This window comes from Leptosomus discolor, chromosome 26 (genome assembly GCF_034619465.1).
Source record: "Leptosomus discolor isolate bLepDis1 chromosome 26, bLepDis1.hap2, whole genome shotgun sequence".
In the NCBI taxonomy this organism is placed as follows: Eukaryota; Metazoa; Chordata; class Aves; order Leptosomiformes; family Leptosomidae; genus Leptosomus; species Leptosomus discolor.
Genome location: NC_141416.1, coordinates 1,483,990 through 1,503,113, shown reverse-complemented (window position 1 = coordinate 1,503,113; position 19,124 = coordinate 1,483,990). Strand labels below are relative to the sequence as shown.

Below are 19,124 nucleotides of genomic sequence, written 5' to 3'. Positions count from 1 at the left end.
GCTGTTTTCCTCTCCATGCCAGTGGCGTCAGCGCCGCGGCCCTTTGCCATCCCCTCTCCCCTACATCCCCAAACTGGGGAGGGGGACAGTGCTCTAAGAGCCGAGGGGCCATGTCCCACCCCAGTGCCCCCTCCCCCACCCCGCAGGGTGCCGGCCCTGCTCCCAAACGCCGCTTTTCTGCCAAACTGTGTTTGGCAAGGGGCGTCCCGCCTGCACCCGCCCCCCAGCCACGAGACCCCACAACCAGCTGGTTTTTAATCTTTATTACAAACCATCCCCAGCAGTACAAAAATCCCCCTTTTTCCTTCTTTTCCCCCCTCCCCAAAAAACCCCAAATACAAAACAGTAGAAAAAAACCTCAAGTTTCCCATGACCTTGGTTTGCAGCTGGTGGGACCGACCAGCCCTTCTCCCTCCCGGTGAACCCAACGTGGGTTTAAGGAAGACACCGCGGTGCGGTTACAGCTACCGGCACGCGCCACGGAGCCGAGCTCCCACCGCGACTCCAGCGAGCGACCGCGGCCCCAAGGTTCTCCTGCCCGTCCCCCCCCGAAGCACCGCGGCGGGTTATTGCGGAAGAACTCCGGCGGTGGGCGAGGGCCGAACCCAGCCCCGAGGCCCGGCGGGGGTCCTGGGTGAGGGTCCGCCGAGGTTCACGCTCTCATCGGCAGCCGCGGCGGCGCCCGCTCCTCCTGCCGAGCTCCGTGCCGGAGTGAGGAGTCCAGAAACAAGCGGGAGAGTCGCTTCGGCGCGGCGCTCACTGCCCGTTGTTGTTGGCGACGCAGGGGTCCACCTGAGGGGAAGATGAGGGGGTTCAAGCCCCAACGCAAGCCCTGGCCGCCGCCGCCGGTGGCTCTGCCGGGGCCACCCCGTCTCTCCCCCCTCCCCGGGTTTGGCAGCGGTTCCTCACCTCCGTGTAGGTGGGCGGGGGCATGAACTTGAACTCGGGCGCGTACATGAAGATGGGGCTGTCGAAGCTGTCGGGGTCGTCCAGCAGCGGGGTGGTGGGGCTCTCCAGGCGGTGGTCCTCAGGAACGATGTCCAGGTAGCACGGCGGGGCTGCAGGGGGACATGGGGGACACCGGTGAGCTTCTGCGCTCCCCCCCCACTTAGCCTCATCCCCAGCAAGGCCCCCTTGCCGTCACTGCGCTCCACTCACCTTCTGGAGCATCGGGGAGGTTCAAATCCACCCAGCTCATCTCGGAACTGGTCTGACTGGCCATGCTGGAGCTGCGGCTACCGATGCCCGAGCGGCTGCCGATGACAAGGGGCAGCTCCAAGATGATCTTCTTGGAGCCCGGGACGCTGACGTAGATCTGGGGAGGGGGGAAGAAGCGGTGAGTTTTGAGGGGTGTGGGGAAGCAGGAGGGGACAAGGCTGCCCCCCCACCAGGGTCGCCCCCCGCCCCTCACCTGCAGGAAATACTCCACGCGCAGGATGTTGCAGCCCAAGATGGACGGTTTGAGCTTCTTGACGCGGATGGTTTTGCCCCGCCAGGAGTCGGACATGCCGGAGATGATGTGGTTGCCTCGGACGCAGGAGAGTTTTTGGGTGAAGACCTTGGTCTGCCCATTGGCCAGGTAGGTGTGCTTGGCGATGATGGCGGCTTTGGGCACCACGATGCGGGAGCAAGTGTTCTCGAAGTCGGCGTTGATGCAGATCTCGTCGCCTGCGGAGGGGAAGAGCGTCCGGCATTAGGAAGGTCAGAGCTTGGGCCTCGGGGGGAAGCCCCTTTCAGGTGGTACCGCCTGTCCCACCGCCCCCCTTCCCCTCCTCGCGGGGCAGAGGACACGCTCTCACCTTCGCAAAACCCCTTCCGGTCGATCTGCGCGCTGACCGACACGCGCCCGTCGGGGATGAACATGCAGGACACCTTCTTCTCCTTCTTGGCAGCAACGGGGGACTGTGGAGAGACGCTGTTGTTACTTGGGTGAAGGAGCCTGACGCCCCCCACCCCGCTCCCCCTTCTCCTTCCTCTGGTTTCGCAACCACCGCCCCAAGCCTTCCCCCCCCCCGCGGTGCCGGCGCCTCGCAGCTCGGCAGAGGCAGAACAAGCGCCCAGGGGTAGGTTTCTAGAAGCGACTGGGACTTCTTAATCACCAAGGACTTAATCTGCGCTCAGCGCTAAAGCCTATTAGAGGGGTCTTAACCACAGAGGTCGGAGTGACCCTGCCCAAGGGCTCCTCTCCCTCGCGATGCCAGGCGACACCCAAACCTCTCCGACACCCAAACCTCTTGCGGTAAGGCTGCACCTACCATCAGCTCCGGCGTGTTCACGTCCACGGGATCCATCACCTCGAAGCGCTTCTTGATCTCCTGCGTGGGGAAGGATGGGCGCTCCAGGAAGGCCTTCACCCAATAATCCACGCAGCCGTACTTCCCCTTGAAGCTGGTGCCCAGAGGCCTGTGGGAAGAGACACTGGTCAGACCCACCTGAGGCGACAGCAGAGCTCTCCGTAGCCAGCCAGCCTCATCCGAGGACGTAGCGTTCGTCCCATACTCACCCCTGGGGAAGCTCGAACCCGAACTTGTACTCGTACTTGTTCCCGGGTCTCAGGATCACGGAGCCGTCCCCATCTGGGAAAAGGGGAAGAGGGGAAGCGTTAGCTGGAGCGTCACTGGCTCGTTCTTAAGCATTATCCTCCGTTCTGCTTACGCAGGCAGCGATGAAGCCCGGCTTTGGCAAGAGCCGCCTACACCCGTCCCCCAAGAACAGCCCGGGAACCCGGTGTCTCCTCAAAGCTCGTTTAATCTCACTTCTCCTTTCGACATCCCCATCCGAAGCCGGAACGCCGTGTTCCGATTCGGGCCCCGCTACCTCCCCACACCCCACTTTGTGGGAGCGCCACACCCCCACCCCTTTCCCCAGCTGTCTCCACCCCTGAGGACTTCACGTCACCCCAGTTATCTCCCGGGGACGCTTTGCCAAGTTCCTTATCTCTCCCCTTCCCCAACAGGGAGGCTGCTGCTGGGAGTTGCCTGTGCCCAGGAGAAGAGGATCCTCGTCTTGGGCGAGATCGGCGCTCGCCACTCCCTGACCACCCCCCGTCCCGGCAACACCTGGCCGAAGCCAACCCCGAGTCCTCGCTCCCTGCGGGAGGCTGCTGCTGGGAGTTGCCTGTGCCCAGGAGAAGAGGATCCTCGTCTTGGGCGAGATCGGCGCTCGCCACTCCCTGACCACCCCCCGTCCCGGCAACACCTGGCCGAAGCCAACCCCGAGTCCTCGCTCCCTGCGGGCACGCGCCACGGCCGCCTGGCTCTGCCAGCTGCGCCCGCACCCAACGGCTGCTCTCCGCTCCGCCGGGCTGCTGCTTCACCCCTTCGCCTTTCCAACTTTGCGCTGTGCCAAGCCCTGCCTTGGTTCAGCCAACACCCGCTCCTGCTTTCAACTCAGCGCCGAGCCCCGACGCCGGCAGAGCACCCCAACTCCTCGCCGCACCACTCGACGCGTGCCCCAACCCGGAGACTCGCCCCAGCCCCCCCCAAGAGACCACTCTGCTGACCCCTTTCAAGCCCTTGTCTCCCCTCCCCTTGCCCCCAAACTCCCAGCCCCACATCCTCACCAGTGGGCTGCTCCTCCAGGGTGAGGACGTCTTCGAAGCGCAGGTACTCCATCTCCTGCCTGCACTGCTGGGGGCCCTTCACCCAGTTGACTCTGGCCACCCCGCAGGCCAGCACCTTGACAGCGCTGACTCGAGTCACCTCGGCCACCTCCACCAACACTCGCCCGGCCACTTTCTCCCCGCTGCAATAGACCTTCTCTGGCTCGCTGAAGGCCATCAAGAAGGTCTTCACTTTCTTGAACATCACCATGGCTGAGGCGAGCGGGGGGGGGCGGAAGGCGCTTGAGAAAACAGCGAGCGAGCTGAAAAGGGGGAAAAAAAACCACCCCGAAACCGACAAGTTTTAGTCAAAAAGGAGCAGTTCGAGCCCTTTGCTGCCGCGGGGAACACTCAGCACCGCTCTCCGCCCTCAGCGCTCTGAGCGAGAGCCCCCGCCGACCGCCGCCTTTTATAGCCTCCGCCCCCCCGCGAGCGCCTGTTGATGCCAGAGGCTCCACGCCGAGGGCGCGTGGCCAGGCGTGCTACTCGCGTGATCAGCTCCCCCATTGGCCGCCGCCGCCTTGTTTACAGCCCCGCCGACCAATCAGCGCGCCGGGTGAGGAGCGTGGACAGCGTGTGAAGGAGAGGCGAGCGTGCTCAAGGCAGGCGGGAGGGGGGAACGGGGACGGTGAGGGGGACGGAGTGACAGCGCGGCGGGCCAATGGCGAGCGAGGGCGGGCAGCGGCGGCGGCCAATGGCGAGAGGGGAACGGGAGGTATAGTCCCAGCCGTGAGGGAGGGGGAGAGCCCCCCACCCTTGCCCAGTTTGGGACTGACCTGTACTGGGCGAGCTGGGAGCGGCTCGTCAGGGCCCCTGGTGCTCCCCTCACCCCTCAGGGGGCTGCCTTGCCCCTTCCTCAGGGCGTTTCCACAGCCCCCCGCCTCCCCTCACCTGAGCACACACACCCCCCCCCCCCCCCCCCCCATTATTTGAGATAAATAAGGACGAATTTGGGGTAGAGCGTCGAAGCCTGACCTTGGGGGGGCCCTCTCTTCGTCCTCCTGGGGTGTATTTCCCCCACCTCTGCCCACTTTCCGCAGCCCCCCCCCCCCCATGACCCCCTTGTTGGGTGGACCTGCACCCCCTCGATGGGGACCCCCCCACCCCCCCGCCGTTTTTTGGGGACCCTTCCCAGAAATGCCCCTCTCGCCGCGCCGTCACACCGCTGAAAGGGGAGCGTGACCCCCCCCCCCACACACACCCCCCCGCGCTTCGGGATCCTTCGAGCCAGCGCCTCGAAGGGGGGACGGGGGGGGGGGACGGACATGACACAGAAAGTAGCTGAGGCAAGTGTTTATTTTTAAGATGGCCAAGTCTAGATCTTTCTCACCGTTCGACGCAGAAAACGGGGGATTTTTTTTCGTCAACAAGTCCACCTTGATCGACGGGGCGGGGGGGGGGAGTAAACAACCACATCCCTCCCTCCACAGGGGCAGGCCCCTCGCCCCTGTTTTCCAGCCGAGATTTGGGGAGCGGGGACAGCTGTTGTCCCCCGTAGGAGGCTTTTGACACAGAGAAACCCTCGAAATTTCCTTCCTAGGTCATTTTTGCTGAGCAGACATTCCTCCCTGGCAGGCGGGGGCTGTTTTGCCCTTGGTTTTAGGCGCTGTTAATGCTTTTACAGCTCAGGAAAACACAGGGAGTGGTGGAGGAAACGGGAGAACAATATTTCTGGAGCCACCCAACAAAGCGGGAATGGAAAACGGGGGGCTCCCAAGACCTCCGACGAGGAAAAGGGATGTGGTTTTGTTAGGAGTTGTCTCCATTGTCCTTTGGAGCTTGTTTGTCCGAGTGTTTTTGGCACGCGCCCTGCTTTTCTTTCTCCGCCGTCCTCCCCTTCCCCCCCCGGAGTTAATTCACACCTGCTAGTATAAACCGATAAACCCGCCAAATAAACCATAGGGCATAAACTATTCTCCTGCCAAACTGCGGGACAAATTTCCTTGCTGGGAGAGAATTATTTCACAAGGAGGTGCGTAATGGAGGAGCTGCACCTTTTTCCTGCCGCCTCTGGTCCCGGCAAGCTCGCCCCATTGTCTCCCGCCGCGCGCGAGGGAAAAAGGTGCCGGATGAAGGAAGAATTGTGGATTTGTTCTAATTTGGCAAAACGGGGAGAGCTCTCTTCCCAGCCTTGCCAGCTGTAGAGTATTTGATCCCAAAGGCCCCAGCCTGGACCCGTGCCCGGCATTCCCTTAGGAGCCGTGTTTACGCTCTCCCTCTCCGGTTTCCTTCGGTGTCCATCTTTCCAAGAAAGACGCACCCAGCCCGTGGCTGCTCGCTCTCGGACAGTAAAACACATTCCAGCGATGTCAAAGGACCATGGAGCCCTGAGCCGAAGAGCTTGCCAAAGATACCGTCCCAGGCACGTTCCACGGCCCAAATCCTCTCCAAATTTCTCTTTATCTGTCAATCAGCTCTTGCCCTTTGCTCCCCTGACCCCTATCTGGCTGGAAATGCCTCCTCCGTCCTTCTGCAGAAGAAGGAGCAGCTGTAACTTCCGCAGGGCTGGGACTCGGTTCACGCGAGCAGCACCCTGGATTAAGCCAGGGCTTTGGAAATGCGTAGGAATTTTAGCTTGCAAAAAACCCCCAAACTTCAAAATGTCGTGTCTCCTTCAAAAAACAAGGGGTTCGGAAAAGAGAAGCCGGTTGGATTTCTGGGCAGAGACCAGCTCTTGGGGGCTTCCTTGCTCCCACGGAGCAATTATTTTGAGGCATTCACCCCCTTCTCAGCTCATTTCCCACAGGGAGCAGGGTGCTCGGAGGATCCCCCCGTCCTTAAGAGCGAAGCCACCGCGGAGGGTGGATGGGGAGAGTGGCCGGAGCCTTGTCCTCTCCCGGCGGGCCTGGCCGGGGGCGCGGGCTGGCGAGGAGAGCTGCGTGTCTAACGCCATACCCTGGGGGTAACGCGCTTCGAAAGGTGCAGGGCTGGGCTGAGCGAGAAACCAGGCCCTGGGGTGACTCACTGAAAGCCGGGGCTGCTGCGTGGGTCGTGGAGAAGGAACTGGGGATGGCACACACCGGGCGGTGCCACGGCTTTCGGCACCGCCCGCGTCCTGCCTTGCTGGAAACTGCCCTTATTCCCACAACCCACCTGAATCCCACTTGTAATAAACCCCTAACGCTGAGAAAAGCCTTTTTTTCCCCCTTATTCCCACCATCCACCTGAATCCCACTTGTAATAAACCCCTAATGCTGAGAAAAGCCTTTTTCCCCCCTTATTCCCACCACCCACCTGAATTCCACTTCTAATAAACCCCTAACGCTGAGAAAAGCCTTTTTTCCCCCCCTTATTCCCACCACCCACCTGAATTCCGCTTCTAATAAACCCCTGATGCTGAGAAAAGCCTTTTTCCCCCCTTATTCCCACCATCCACCTGAATCCCGCTTCTAATAAACCCCCAATGCTGAGAAAAGCCTTTTTCCCCCCCCCGGCTGAGGTTATCGGGAGCTGCCCGGAGAAGCCGTGGCAGGCTGCCCTTCACCCCCCCGGCGGCCACCCCGAGCTGCTGGTGGGTGCCCGCTGGAGGCTGCAGCCCTGGAGCTTCTCTGTGCTGTTTTCTCTGTTTTGTTGGTTGTTTTTTTTTTTTTTTTTCACCGTATATGGTGGCTTCCAGCAAATTCGAGGCAGGGAGGGAGCAGGGGGAGGGGAAGAGAGGGACGCGAAGGGATCCACAGCGTCCCGAGCGAAGGGACAGAGTGTTCCTGGTGTGCGGTCGAGAGCGGGAGCCGGGGCGGAAAAGGCATTTCCTTTGGTGAGGTTGTTTGTGCCCGGGGAACAGAACAAGTAAATCCCACGCCGGTTGCACCGGGGGCGTTGCCGCCGCAGCTGGGAAGCCAGGGACTGCGGGACTCGGGTGGCTCCTGGAAAGCCACCGCTTGTCCCACGCTCGGCTTCTCGCTGCTCGCCTTGGGTGGTGGCCACGGCCGCGATTCAACAGCGAAAGAGCGAGAGATTTCGAGGTTGGAAAGCGGGCGGCGCGGCAAGCGCCTCCGTTTCAGTTCCTAAATAAAACCAGCAGGTTTGGGGAGGAGGTGAGGGTGCGTGGTGCCTGCCGTGGGGCGCAGCGCCACTGGCACACAGGGGTGTTTCCAGGGATCTACCAGAAACGGGTTGGAAAGCTCTCAGGGCGCATCCCCCTTGGGGGGTTTCCAAAAATCACCTTTTTTTGCCTTTTGTCCCCAGCAGTGCTTGGTGCGTGGGCGCAGGCTGCGCACCGTTGGTGGCACAAATATCATGGATTGGGATCCCTTTTTCCCCGTCCCTGCTGAACAGGCAGGAGCCCTCTCAGGGCTTGGGCGTGAGGAGTTGTCCCCCAGAGCCCCAAGTTTCCAGCTCCTGCCGAGGAGCGCGGTGCAAACGCTCTCCCCGATTCCTTTGCCGCCGTGGGATTTCTTCACTGCTTTTCTGGCCAGATTGTGCTTTTGCAACAGGGGAAGGGGGAAAAGCCAGAGCTCAGTGTCACCAGCCTGTGACCAGGGACTGAACTCATCCATAAACAAAGAGGAATTTGATTCAGAGTTGGGAAGTCCCGTGTCTATCATCTGGTCTGGGCAGGAAGACTCAGCCGCATCGGCTCTTTCCTCCGGTTGGGAGAGCGTGACCTCTCCTGGGCTCCCGGTGCGCGGCAGGGCCGGCTGAACCCATCGCTCCGCGCTCCGTTGGCCAAGCCTCCCTCTTCTAAAAGAACAAATCCCGCTCGTCTCTTTGCCAAACCAGTCCACGCGGTCCTCTTGGCCACTGGTGCCAGCTGGGGTTTATATATGTGGTAATAAAGGGAGGAAAAGGTATCATAAAGCAAAGATTTCCTGAGCTTCCGTCCCTGCTTCATCCGTTTGTCCCTTGAAAGGCCCCAGCAGGTTCTGCAGCTGCTGGAGAGAGCGAAGAAATAGGGAATTTTTCTTACTTTTCTTCAGCCGAAGCTACCCCGCGCCTGCCAGCGTGTGCGGTGTGCCTGGGAGCGAGGGGATCCTCGCTGGAGATGCTCACCCCAAACTTCAAGCTCCCTGATTTAGGTTGGGTGGCTAAAACTGAGCATGCAACCCCCCCCCCCCCCCCCCCCCCCAGCCCTCCTTCGCCCTCGCTGGTCTCACGCAGGCAACAACCAAAGGATGGAACCTCTGCGGGAGCATTTCGGGGGGTTTGGGGGCGAGGAGGGACTCGCTGTGGAGCTGCTGCTTCCCCCAAGGTCCTTCTCATGCTCTGGGTTCTGTGGACATCTAGAGGCCTGGCCAGGAATGGCACAGGAGGGATTTTCCTCCACCCACCCGTGCGGGCTGGGCGGTTGGGTTACAGGCGACGGTGTTGGTGTCCTCGGCCTGCTGCGAGCCAATTCCTCGTGTTTCGAGCGTGCTGCTTGCGTGTTTGTGGAAGCCAGGAGGAGCGTGAATCTCTGCTTTGTGTGTTTAGAGGGAAGGGACGGCTGTAAGAGGCTGGCGACCGCGGCGTTTGCCGCCTCGTGAGGGCAAGGGGAGGTTGGCCCTGCAGAGATCTGGCTTCGGTGCCACAGCTGCCCAAACGCCCTGGGCAGCTTCTTTCTTCTTTTCCTTTTTTTTTCCCCCCCCTGTGATTTGAGGTTATTTTTCACGCCAGATGAGGAGGAACGTGAGGAAGCGTTCCACACCGAGACGTGCCCGTTTCAGCCGCTTTCCCCGTTCCCCAGCGGTGACGCTGCCCGACGCGTTGGCCGTTGCGAACACGAGGAAGCTGAACCCAGCCCTGACCTTCGCGGTGGAACTTCTCCCCTTGGCCTTAACGCCTGGGCCAACGAAACCTGCCGGAGTTCGGCAGGGAACACGCCGAGGAGAGCCGCACGTCCGGGTGGCTCTTCAACCAGTGCTGCTGTCTTGAAGACCTTCTCCTGAACTGGAGAGCTCTGGTGCGGAGGTCGGAGGCTTGGCAGCTCCAAGTTACGCAGCGGTGTGCCCTCGCTGCCGCCCCGGGAGCCAGACCTCGCCTCTGGTGATCTGCCTGGTGTGTCACCCGTAGAGCAGCTGCTGAGGAAGATTCAGGTTTGGCTGCTGCATCCCGAGGCCCTTCGCTAACTGCCAGAAACCAGAGCGAGGCGGGATGTCAGGGGACCAGGTTGTTCCAGGCTTCTTCCTGCGAGACCCCGGCACCGGCTGCTGTTGGCAGCCGCCTGCCAGGGCGGGTGAACCCCAGGTCTGATCCAGACTGGGAATTCTCTTGCTCCAACCGCCCAGGTTGGGCATCTGGATGCAGAGTGGCCCAAACTGGGCTCGCTTTTGAAAACGCTGGCTGCTGTTGCTGGTGTCTTTTTTAGCAGGTGACATATGCTGGGAAATTTAAGGGCTCGATCCAAAGTCGGCTGACGTCAATGGAAATACTCTTGTTGACATCAGCGGGGCTTGGATCCACGCCTACGTTCCGCTGCTTTATTTCAGACTGCAATCTGTCAGGGGTGGAAAGGTCTTTTTTTCCTACTTACAGCCTTCAGCACGTCTTTGTAAGGTCTTGCTTCCTCTGCAGTCGTTAAGTTGAGGATGCGGAGTACGGAACGATCGGGGGAACAGGCGCAAACCCGTTCGACGCTCCGCGCGTTCCCTCCGCCTTGCTGGGCCTCAGCCAGGCTGCAGCTCAGGTTTAAGCATCTGCGTCGTGCGTCAGGGAGGTGGTGGCCTTGGCTGGGGTGTGCTGTGACTCCCCAAGACCTGCTCCAACCAGAATTAGGGCTTCAGGCCTCCTTGAGCGGCTCAGGATGGTCCCGCTCACCTTTTCCAGAGAGCGTTGGCCAACGTCCTCTCTTTGAGGAGCGTCTGGATGATGCCCTGAGTTGTACGGTTTGGTTTGAGGTAGTCCTGCAAGGAGCAGGGAGTTGGACTTGATGGTCCTTATGGGTGCCTTCCAACTTGGGATATTCTGGGATTCTCACGGGCTTTGGGGTTTGGCAGAGGATGATCCGTGAGGGCTCTTGCACCCACTCTTCGCAGGTAGACCCAGGAAACTCTGCTTTTCTGTTCAAGGGGAGCAAAGCCCCTCGGAGCCCAATTCATTGCCCCCTTCCCGGTTGGGAAGTTCATGAGCGGGTTGGGGGGAGTGAGCCTGAATAACAGCCCTCCTGCAGAGCCCGGGGTTAGCCCTCGGTTGGGACAGAGCCAGCGTGGTGCTGCGGGACGCGTGGTGGGCCAGGCTCTGCTGCGCCACTTCCCTGCCATGCCCACAAGCCCAGGACTCGTGCAGGATCTCCTCCACCACCTTCACGTTGCCGGTGGGTCCTGGGGACTCTTCTGTCCCAGTTTTATGACTGGGGAGGTACTGGGTCCGGGGGGCGAGTGTGGCCCCGCTCACCTACAAGGGTCATCAACCAGCGAGAGCCTCGTGTCTCCATTAGGAAAGCGTAAGAATCTGGACCTTTGAATTTTATGTTTGTCTCAAACTTTGTACCTTGGTGGTTTTTGAAGAGGAAGTAGAGAGTCGAGTCGCCATAACAACGGCACACGGCCTCGAGCCGGACGTGGCTTGTGACTTTGGGCTCGATAACGTGGTTTCTGGGAAGAACACCTGCTTTGCAGTTATTTCCTTGTCGCCGCGTTGTGACAGCTAAAGGCCTGATTTTTTCCTGGCTGCTGGAGCCCCCCATGAAGGTCGCGTAGGCTGTTCGCTCGCCATCGGCGCGGAAGCGGCGTGCTGCCACCGCCGGGTTGGATCTCACCGCGGCACGTCGCCATCGCATTGGCCTGAGACTGTGGCATAAAAGGGACTCTTTGCAGCCTCCGCTTGGCCTTCCCGGGACGGGACCACCACCCAACAGAGGAGAACACCCGACTGGAACAAAGAGGGATCGACAGGACGCCGCGGATTCCCGGTGGTGACTATTGCTGCTGCCCCCGCGCCCTCTTTCTCTCTCCCTTTCCCTTTCTCTAAATAAACATTTGAAGCGGTAGTGACAATATTTGGCCTCATTTGTGCCTTCATCTCGGCAGGTATCCGAATCAGCAGTCCCAGTAAGTCGTTACATCTTCCAGACTCTAACAGACAGCCCTCCTGGCCCCGTGGCAGTCTTGCTGATGGGCTCCGTTGGCCAAAACCTGAAGGATAATTACATTCCACATCGTAACACCTGACCGTGACGCTGCCGCGTGGCGTCGCTAGGTGCTGTTTTGCACCTTGGAGGTGGCTACTGTTTGTTACTGGCCCAAGTCAAGCTCCTTGCAGTAAAGAGCTCCAGCACTATCGACCCTGCAGCCCCGCCAGGGCTCCTGAGGGTTTTATCCCCGGGGGGAGCGTTGCTCCCGTGGGGACCTGCAGCCTCCTGCGAAGCGGTGGAGCGCGGCGGCGAGGCAGGCTGCCTTCCTCCCCTCGCTCAGTGCGTGTATATATAGACCACAAAGTGCTCCAGACTAAAAGGAGCAGTGGGTGGAAGGCGAGATATTATTATCTTCACCTGCTGCTGCCGACCAAAGAAATAAAGAGACAGATGACAGGAAATGAGGACGTCAAAAATAGACACCTTTAATGTCAAAACCTTCAGGGATTAGCGAGAGCACCGTGCAAGAAACGGAGAAACTCTCACGCCAGTCAGTGTGTGCTTTGAGTGTGTGTCAGAGGAGGAAGTATGCTGAGATATCTGTGAAACGTTTCCGTGTTTACTCTTTGTGCCCTCGGCAGAAGAACCAGAGTTAAAAAACAAACCTGACCAACGAAACGGCAGACACACCGAAACATGAAATTGCCGAACTCTACGGCTCGGCAGAGCCTCCAGGTACGGAGGATCTGCAGTTCTCTTTCCCCGAGCTGCATGCCCAAATCCCACCCGTGGCTGCCAGCTCACTTCTCTGCCTCCACGCGGGCTCTCCTTACGGGACAGGAACAGCAAAGTTTTTACTGAGAGCCCTCTTTATTAAAAACAAACAAAAAAACGTCCTTGCATATGCAAAATATTTCTTATCATATAGAACTCTATCTGCTTTACTTAAAACCTCTTAAATATATTAAACATCTAATCTGGCCTCACCTCTACCTTTATGTACATCTGCCAGAGTTCCCCTGCCCATCGATGCGGTCATACGGCGTTTTGCCAGCTCGGCGGCTTCATTATTCATTGTCTTTTGCAAGCGGAACCCGCAGCCTGGCTTGGATTGAAGGGGGTTGTGACGGTGACAGAGCGAGTTGGGCCCAAGGGGGAGGAATACCAAGGGGTGTTTTTCCCTCGCTGAAACTCCACGCTGGTCCAAAGTCCAGCACCGGCTCTGCGGAGTCTGAGGCAGGTGCCAAGACAACAAAGAAAAACAGCAACGGTCGCCTGAAACGTCAGCGACCTGACGCTCCGCAGCTCCCGACGCTGGGAATGAGCAGGGTCGGAATCCAGAGGGCGGAGAACGCGGTGCCAAACGGCTGATTTCTGGCTCCAAAATCTCAACCCTTGGTCACAACACTGCGATAACCAACGTACCGCCTTGCTTCACTCTCGCGTTGCTTTGGTTGCACCCGGGGCGAGGGGGTCGCGAATCCACCAAACACGGGTTTTTTGACTTCTAAAAAGCGGGATCTGGGCTCTGAGCCCGTTCTTTCTGAATCCGTAAGGTTCCCGAGTAAAAGTCTGCTGTAGTAACACTGGAAGGAAGGTGTAAAGCGAGTTTATGGAAAGGCTTTGAGGGGCAGAGAGGTTTTCTAAACGTGCCTTCACCCCGTCTGTTTGTTTCTCTTTGCTACTGCTGCGGTGTCCTCACCTTTAGAAACACGAAATGTGTCAGAAGCCGACAGGAAAAACTTGTGGTCTGCCTTCGGGAGAGGAAACAAGCTCAGTCGGTGCCGCATGTGCGAGAGCAGCGGGTGCAAACCAGCGTCTCACCATCTTTCGGCCCCCGGCGCTCCCCTCGCCAAGGGTCTGGGTCTCTGGTTCCTCCTTGCCGAAGAGACACCCGACCCGAGGTAAGGCATCCCTCTCGCCCTGCACGGCACGGGTCTCGGGGCAGCAGCTCTCTCGGGTTACCCCTGAGGACTGGCTGGACGTGTCCCCTGTGCCGTACGCGACGCCAGCGGGAGTTAAAAGTGCCGCAAAACAACCCAAAGCCCAGAGGGGAGGAGGAGGAGGAGGAGAAGGAAGGAAGAAGAGGCGCGCGGGCAGCCTGCCCCGGCCTGGAAGATGTGCAGTTTCTCAGCGTTGGGAAGGAAGACCCTGGCGTCCTCCAGGGCCCCGTGAGCCGCCATGGTGAAGTTGGCGTCGCCCGAGGTCGCCACGTCGAAGACGCACGACTGGAAGTAGACGTCCTCCACGGGCAGCATCTCCTTGCAGAGAGCCCGGGCCCTCTCGGTCGCCCCGCGGCCGCGGCAGCACTCGCTGCGGGAGATGCGCTGGCTGCGGGGGCAGCCGCCCACGCAGAGCTGCAGGTCTTGCTCCTCCGTGAAGGCCCGCGCCACCTCCTCGGCTGCCCGGATGGAGAAGGAGAGCTGGCGGCCGGCCTGCCGGACGGCGATGGTGGTGCCGATGTACTCGGCGCGGATCTCCACGTGCCGCCCGGGGCTGCGCTCCCGGATCGCCAAGCTGCTCCCGCCGGGCCTCTCGCCCCCGTTCACCGAGCCGTCCTCGAAGGCTGCCGGGAGGTTGTCTATCTCCGCCTGGTAGACCTTCTGGTCGATGCATTCCTTCATGTTCTTGAAGATGATGGTGAGCTGCAGGGAGCAGATCAGAGCGGGGGCTTGACCTGACTCGCCGGGTGTGAGAGGGGCGGCCGTGTCCCCACCCCAGGTCCCAGCTCTCCCCGGGAGGGCGCAGCAGATCGCGCACGGCTGCCTCACGGCGTCACCCCTCTCTGCCCCAAACCCTCTCTCCCACCTTGCTGCAGTCCTCTGGGGAAAGCAGCAAGGTTTCCTCCTTTCCTTCCTCTCCTCCCTCCTTTCTTTAACACCATTTAAGTGACTGAAAACCGAGAGGGAGCCAAGCCTGGCCAGGCTGCGCGCAGGTAACCCCTGGACCACGCACTAACCCACCCCCAGGCAGCAACGGGAGCGTTTGCAGGTCCCTCTGGTCCCCTCAAGGCCCTTCACCCCACTTGTTCCTGCAAATATTCATTCCTGACCCCACGTGGGTTTAGCTGAAGCTGTCGCTGCCCTCCCCAGCCATTTCAGGGAGCGCGGGGAAGGGCCCCAAGCCGTCGCTGCCTCCCCGGAGGTGCGTGGCTTCGTTGCCAAGCCCTACGCACGCGCGTTACCTTGCTGGTGACCGTAGCGTTGGACCCCTTCGCCACCGGAGAGCTGGTGGCTTGCACGAACAAGTAGTCATTGTCCAGGAGAGGCCAGGAGCCCTCCACTCGGCAAGTGTGGAAGTCATCGTGGAAAGTGCGGATGTGGGGGTCCCCGAAAGCCGCGCAGTGCTGGTAGCTGGGGGGCTGGCCGTGCTTGTAGAGGAAACTCTTCTCGTAGTTGCAGATATCGAGAGACTCGAAGCCCTGGTGGTTGGGGGCCGGGGGCCGGGGTCGGGGCGGCGACGTGGGACCCTCCTTGGAGCAGTTGTTCTGGATCATGAGGTCCTCGATGCCGTGGACGGCGGAGTGGTAGGCCAGGTCGCCCCGGCACGTGCGAGCCGTCTTGCGGGTGCAGTGGGAGTAGGAGCGGAGGGCGTTGCAATACGCCGCGTTCCTGCTGGAGCCGCGCAGGTTGAGGGTGGCGGCCACGTACTCGGAGTTGCAGCGCAGGATCTTGCACTGGGAAGAAACTGGGAGAGACGGGACGGCGCGGGGCATCCCAGGAGAGCTGTAGGGGTGGGGAAGGGGCATCCCCTTCTCCTCCCGCCACCTCCCACCACCTGGCCCTCTCTGGATCTCACGGAGACGGCGTCTGGAAGCGCTTGTGTCCCTGGTTCAACCCACTCAGTGGCCACTTTAAATGACCCGCTGCTTACGCGCCCGAGGGGACCGAACCCAGGGCTGCCGAAACAGGCTGGAGCCCGGCGCAGGGGGCAGCCAACGGGCCAAAGGGCTGTCCCTGAAACATCTTGGACGTGGGATCGTACCTGGGGCACAAGCACGGCCGAGAGCCAGGGGCACCAGTTGTGGCTGTGGCCCTGGGACACGGCTCAGACGGAGATTCTTTGCCCCGCGGCTTGCCAGGGGACAAACAGGAATTTCTGGGAAACCCCGTTTCAACCCTGGCCGGGGCCGTGCCATCGCTCTTTCTGCACCAAGGACGTCCTGCCCCTCAAACGCGATTTCTCTGAGCTGCAGAAGGCAGCGCCGTGTGCCACAGCTCCAGGAGAGCCGAGGAACCCGCCCCAGCAGGGGTCGTTTAGCTCGTTAAGCAGAGGGGCTGTAAGGCAGAGCTGGAGGTGAATGGGAGCTGGGCTGGGTGAGGCGCTGGGAAATCAGGGTGGGGGTCTGAGCCCTCCTGGGGGAGTGCCTGGGCTGCAGGGAGGAAAGCGAGGGGCTGAGTGATGGTGCCTTTCGGTGGAAAACCTTGGACTTGGGTGGTTCCCTGCTGTCCCTGTCTTATCTTGGGAGATAACAGAGCTTTTAAGGGCTCTCCCGGGGAAAGTGCCCGCTGCTGCAGGGGAGCAGGGGGATGCTCTCGTGGCAGAGGCCGTGCTGGTGGGAACGCTGTCCTGCCCTTCCCGCTGGCTGCACTGGGCCAAGGGCGCTCTGAGTCTTACGGCTGCGACGAGAGGGTCTTCTGCTCGCTCCGGTCACCTCCCGGGAGCTCTGCCATGGTTGTACCCTCCCTGCCCCCCGGGGCTGCAGCTCCCACGGGTGTCCTTGCCGGGGATGGGGCTCTGCCCACGCGGTTTCTTACCATGCCTGCAGAAGAGGAGGAGGAAGAGAGCTCGGAGGAAGAAGCCGGGCTTTTCCAGCTGCCCTGGGCTCTTACTGCGGGCAGGTTTCCCCATTCCAATCCATGCAGAGCCTGGGGGGTTGCTCACCCGCGGGCTGGTCTCGGCTTCATTCAGCAGGTCCCCTAGAAGCCAAGCGGAGGTGGGACCTGAGAGGTGCCGGCGACACGGAGCTGCTGCAGGTACGGAGCGGCCAGACGTGGCCCTGCAGGGCCTGGCTGCGCTGCTGCAAGCTTTTGAGGAAAATCCCGGAGGGTTTGGGTTTTTTAACCGCTTTCAACCGCCGCAGCTCTCGTCTCCCACCAGCTGCGCTGCGTTGTTCAAGTGTGTCAGAAAGTTAAAGCTTCCAGCTGCCCTTGGAGAGGATCGGGGAGCGCCAGGGGCTGGGATGCGAGCAGGGAGAGGACCCAAACTGTCCCACGTGTTGGGTGCAGCGTGGGCTGCCTCTGGCCTGCTGCCATCCCCCCCAAAACGAGGGTCTGGAGCACAGCATCCGAGGGGGTAGGAGTTGAAAAGCCAAATTATAAGCGTGACTGCCACCACATCTGCAGCCAGCACCACGGGGTGACACCAGCACCTCCTGCTCCGCCAAAAAACCAGCACCCAGGTTCCCTCAGAGCTGGGAAATGGGCTCTCAGCCACGCTCTGCCTTTCCCCGCCGGCTCTGGGTGCTGGGGGGCTCGGGTGGGCTGGAGGGCGACTGCAAGAAGCTGCTGGCATCCAGGCAGCGGGCTGTGAGGGGAAGGAGGAGGTGCAGCCACAGAAAAGATTTACCTTCCCTTGTGCTCCCTCAGGGCTGGGGATTGGAGTCCTTGGGGGTTTATTTTACCAGCCGGTTGTTAGTCACTTGTTAGTTAAGTGGCCTTTGAAACTGCTGTGTGTGAAACGGGGATTGTTGGGGGTTTTTTTTCCCTCCCTTTTAGGCTGTGTGAGGTGCTGGTTGCCAGAGGCTGATGCTCCCGGTGATGTGTCCGTGCCTGGTACCCTGGGCAGCCCAAGGGCTCACTGTTACCGACGCTGCGATCACTAGTGAGTGTAAGCTGCAACCCGGGGGGAGGAGAAGAGGTGGAATTCTCATCTTTTTCTCAAAAAAAAAGGGAGAAATCACAGCCCTACCAGCTCCGTCTAGCACCTTTCAGCTCCCTTTGCCGCGGCTGTCAAACAACCGCCGTTGGTCGCGCTGGCTGGCGCGGCGGCGGCGCAGAGCGCGGGCGGCCCCCCGCGCTCCTCTGCCAGCTGGGTGGCTGGCTGCTGGGGCAGATGTCTGGAGCAAAACCGCGCTGCAGACCTGCTGGCGGTGCTCCGGCTGCCGGCTGCCCTTGGCAGCGAGGACGAGCTGAGCCGACCGTGCTGGAAGGGGGAAGGTGGCTTCTGCAGCCCTGGGGCACGGGGACACGAGCCCCGGTGCTGGGAACTGGGAGCTAGGCTTGCATTGGGTGTGTACTGGTGAGAGGGGCACAGACTGGCCGTGTGTTCCAATCCTCCTCTGATGCCCGACGCTTGCTCTGTCACGGAATCATTTTGGTTGGAAAAGACCCTTAAGATCATCAAGTCCAACCGTTATCCTAACGCTACCAGGCCCACCGCTAAACCATGTCCCTAAATCATGTCCCTCCCTACCTTGTTCGACCTTGTTTGACCAGCCTGAGCATCTTGGAGCTCACAGGAGCTGGCGACCCCTCAGCGCTACCCCTCAAAGTCCCCTGGAGGTGGTGGCACGGAGGGGACCTGTCCCTGTCGCAACGCTCAGCTGCTGGTTAATGTGTAGTAGAGCAGCGTGGCTCTGGCCAGGGCGAGGAGAGGCTCTGCCGTGGGTCCTGCGGGCAGCGGGACTGTCTCTGGGCTGTCCCAACCCCAACGGCGTCAGGAGAAAGGCAGTAGCAGTTAGAGATGCTCCACAAGTCCAAGGTGATGCCACCTGCGAGGGGACATGGATGGTTTCTGGCTGGGCAGGGCAGCGAGGGGTGCTTGGGCACCCCAGTCCTGCCTCTCTTTGGGGCCACCTGTCCATGGGAGCGGAGCCTGGAGCACCCCTGGGTGCCAGTGCCGATGTCCTGCGCCTCGCACCCTCGTCCCTGCCCTTGCTTGGCTGCAGCCCCACTCACCTGCATCAGCCTCCTCTGGCGATGAGCTGGCTCCCAGAGCAGGGAGCTCCTTCCCTGGTGGACACACGGGCTGCCTTGTCCTTGTCACCCGGCTCTACCCCAAGTGACAGCCAGAAATCCACGGGATGACAGCCAGGACAACGCCAACCTCAGCCCTGGGCACCTCCACGGCCTCGCAGCCGGATAAAATCCAGGGTGCTGGTGGGGAAAGTCCGGCCGGGGGTGCGGGGAGCAGACCCCACCGCAGGGCACCGCGGTCCCTGCTCTTCCTCCCTGGCTACCTTTGCTCCCTCCTCTTCCCCCCGCAGGGCAGAGGATGGGTGTTGAAATAGATCCGCCTAAATTTAGACAGGCTAAAACCCAGCCAAGAACAACAAGTGGAAGGGGCAGAGGGAGACGGTGTGCGGCAAGGGGGGGTGGGGGGGGAGAGGAGCCCGAGGAGGAGGTGGGAGCCCCCCGATTCCCCTGACGGGGTGATGCTACTCGATGGTGCTCGTGGGAGCAGCACGGGCTGCGGGAGCTGGCTTCCCTGGAGCTTTCCTTCCTCGGGTGATATTCCAACCCCCGTGGGGCGAGTCTCCGTGGAAGAGCACTGTGCTTTCTCCCTGTGGGGGATACACCCCACAGGGAATACTTT

General features: G+C 60.9%; 2 protein-coding genes across 2 annotated transcripts; both read right to left on the bottom strand.

The window, feature by feature from the left end:
• Window positions 1–719: 719 nt before the first annotated feature.
• TXNIP (thioredoxin interacting protein) lies at window positions 720–3,987 on the bottom strand. The gene is made up of 8 exons (XM_086478269.1): window positions 3,563–3,987; window positions 2,504–2,576; window positions 2,256–2,403; window positions 1,800–1,902; window positions 1,412–1,668; window positions 1,159–1,315; window positions 910–1,058; window positions 720–792 (listed from the first exon to the last, which is right to left on the bottom strand). Exons 1-8 carry the CDS (start codon window positions 3,810–3,812, stop codon window positions 757–759), a joined length of 1,173 nt encoding a protein of 390 aa, XP_086334395.1. The 5' UTR covers window positions 3,813–3,987; the 3' UTR covers window positions 720–756.
• Window positions 3,988–13,606: 9,619 nt separating this feature from the next.
• On the bottom strand, window positions 13,607–18,856 carry HJV (hemojuvelin BMP co-receptor). Its single transcript, XM_009949181.2, has 4 exons — window positions 18,488–18,856; window positions 16,346–16,507; window positions 14,773–15,275; window positions 13,607–14,233 (listed from the first exon to the last, which is right to left on the bottom strand). Exons 2-4 carry the CDS (start codon window positions 16,437–16,439, stop codon window positions 13,607–13,609), a joined length of 1,224 nt encoding a protein of 407 aa, XP_009947483.2. The 5' UTR covers window positions 16,440–16,507; window positions 18,488–18,856.
• Between the last annotated feature and the right edge of the window lie 268 nt (window positions 18,857–19,124).

Coding starts and splice junctions, on each gene's coding strand:
- HJV (XM_009949181.2), bottom strand. CDS start 16,439: ATGGGGAAACCTGCCCGCAGTAAGAGCCCAGGGCAGCTGGAAAAGCCC. Junction 15,276..16,345: donor CCTCCTCTTCTGCAGGCATG/GTAAGAAACCGC, acceptor CGTCTCTCCCAG/TTTCTTCCCAGTGCAAGATC. Junction 14,234..14,772: donor ACGCTACGGTCACCAGCAAG/GTAACGCGCGTG, acceptor TGCTCCCTGCAG/CTCACCATCATCTTCAAGAA.
- TXNIP (XM_086478269.1), bottom strand. CDS start 3,812: ATGGTGATGTTCAAGAAAGTGAAGACCTTCTTGATGGCCTTCAGCGAG. Junction 1,903..2,255: donor TGAACACGCCGGAGCTGATG/GTAGGTGCAGCC, acceptor GTCTCTCCACAG/TCCCCCGTTGCTGCCAAGAA. Junction 793..909: donor CCCCGCCCACCTACACGGAG/GTGAGGAACCGC, acceptor TCTTCCCCTCAG/GTGGACCCCTGCGTCGCCAA.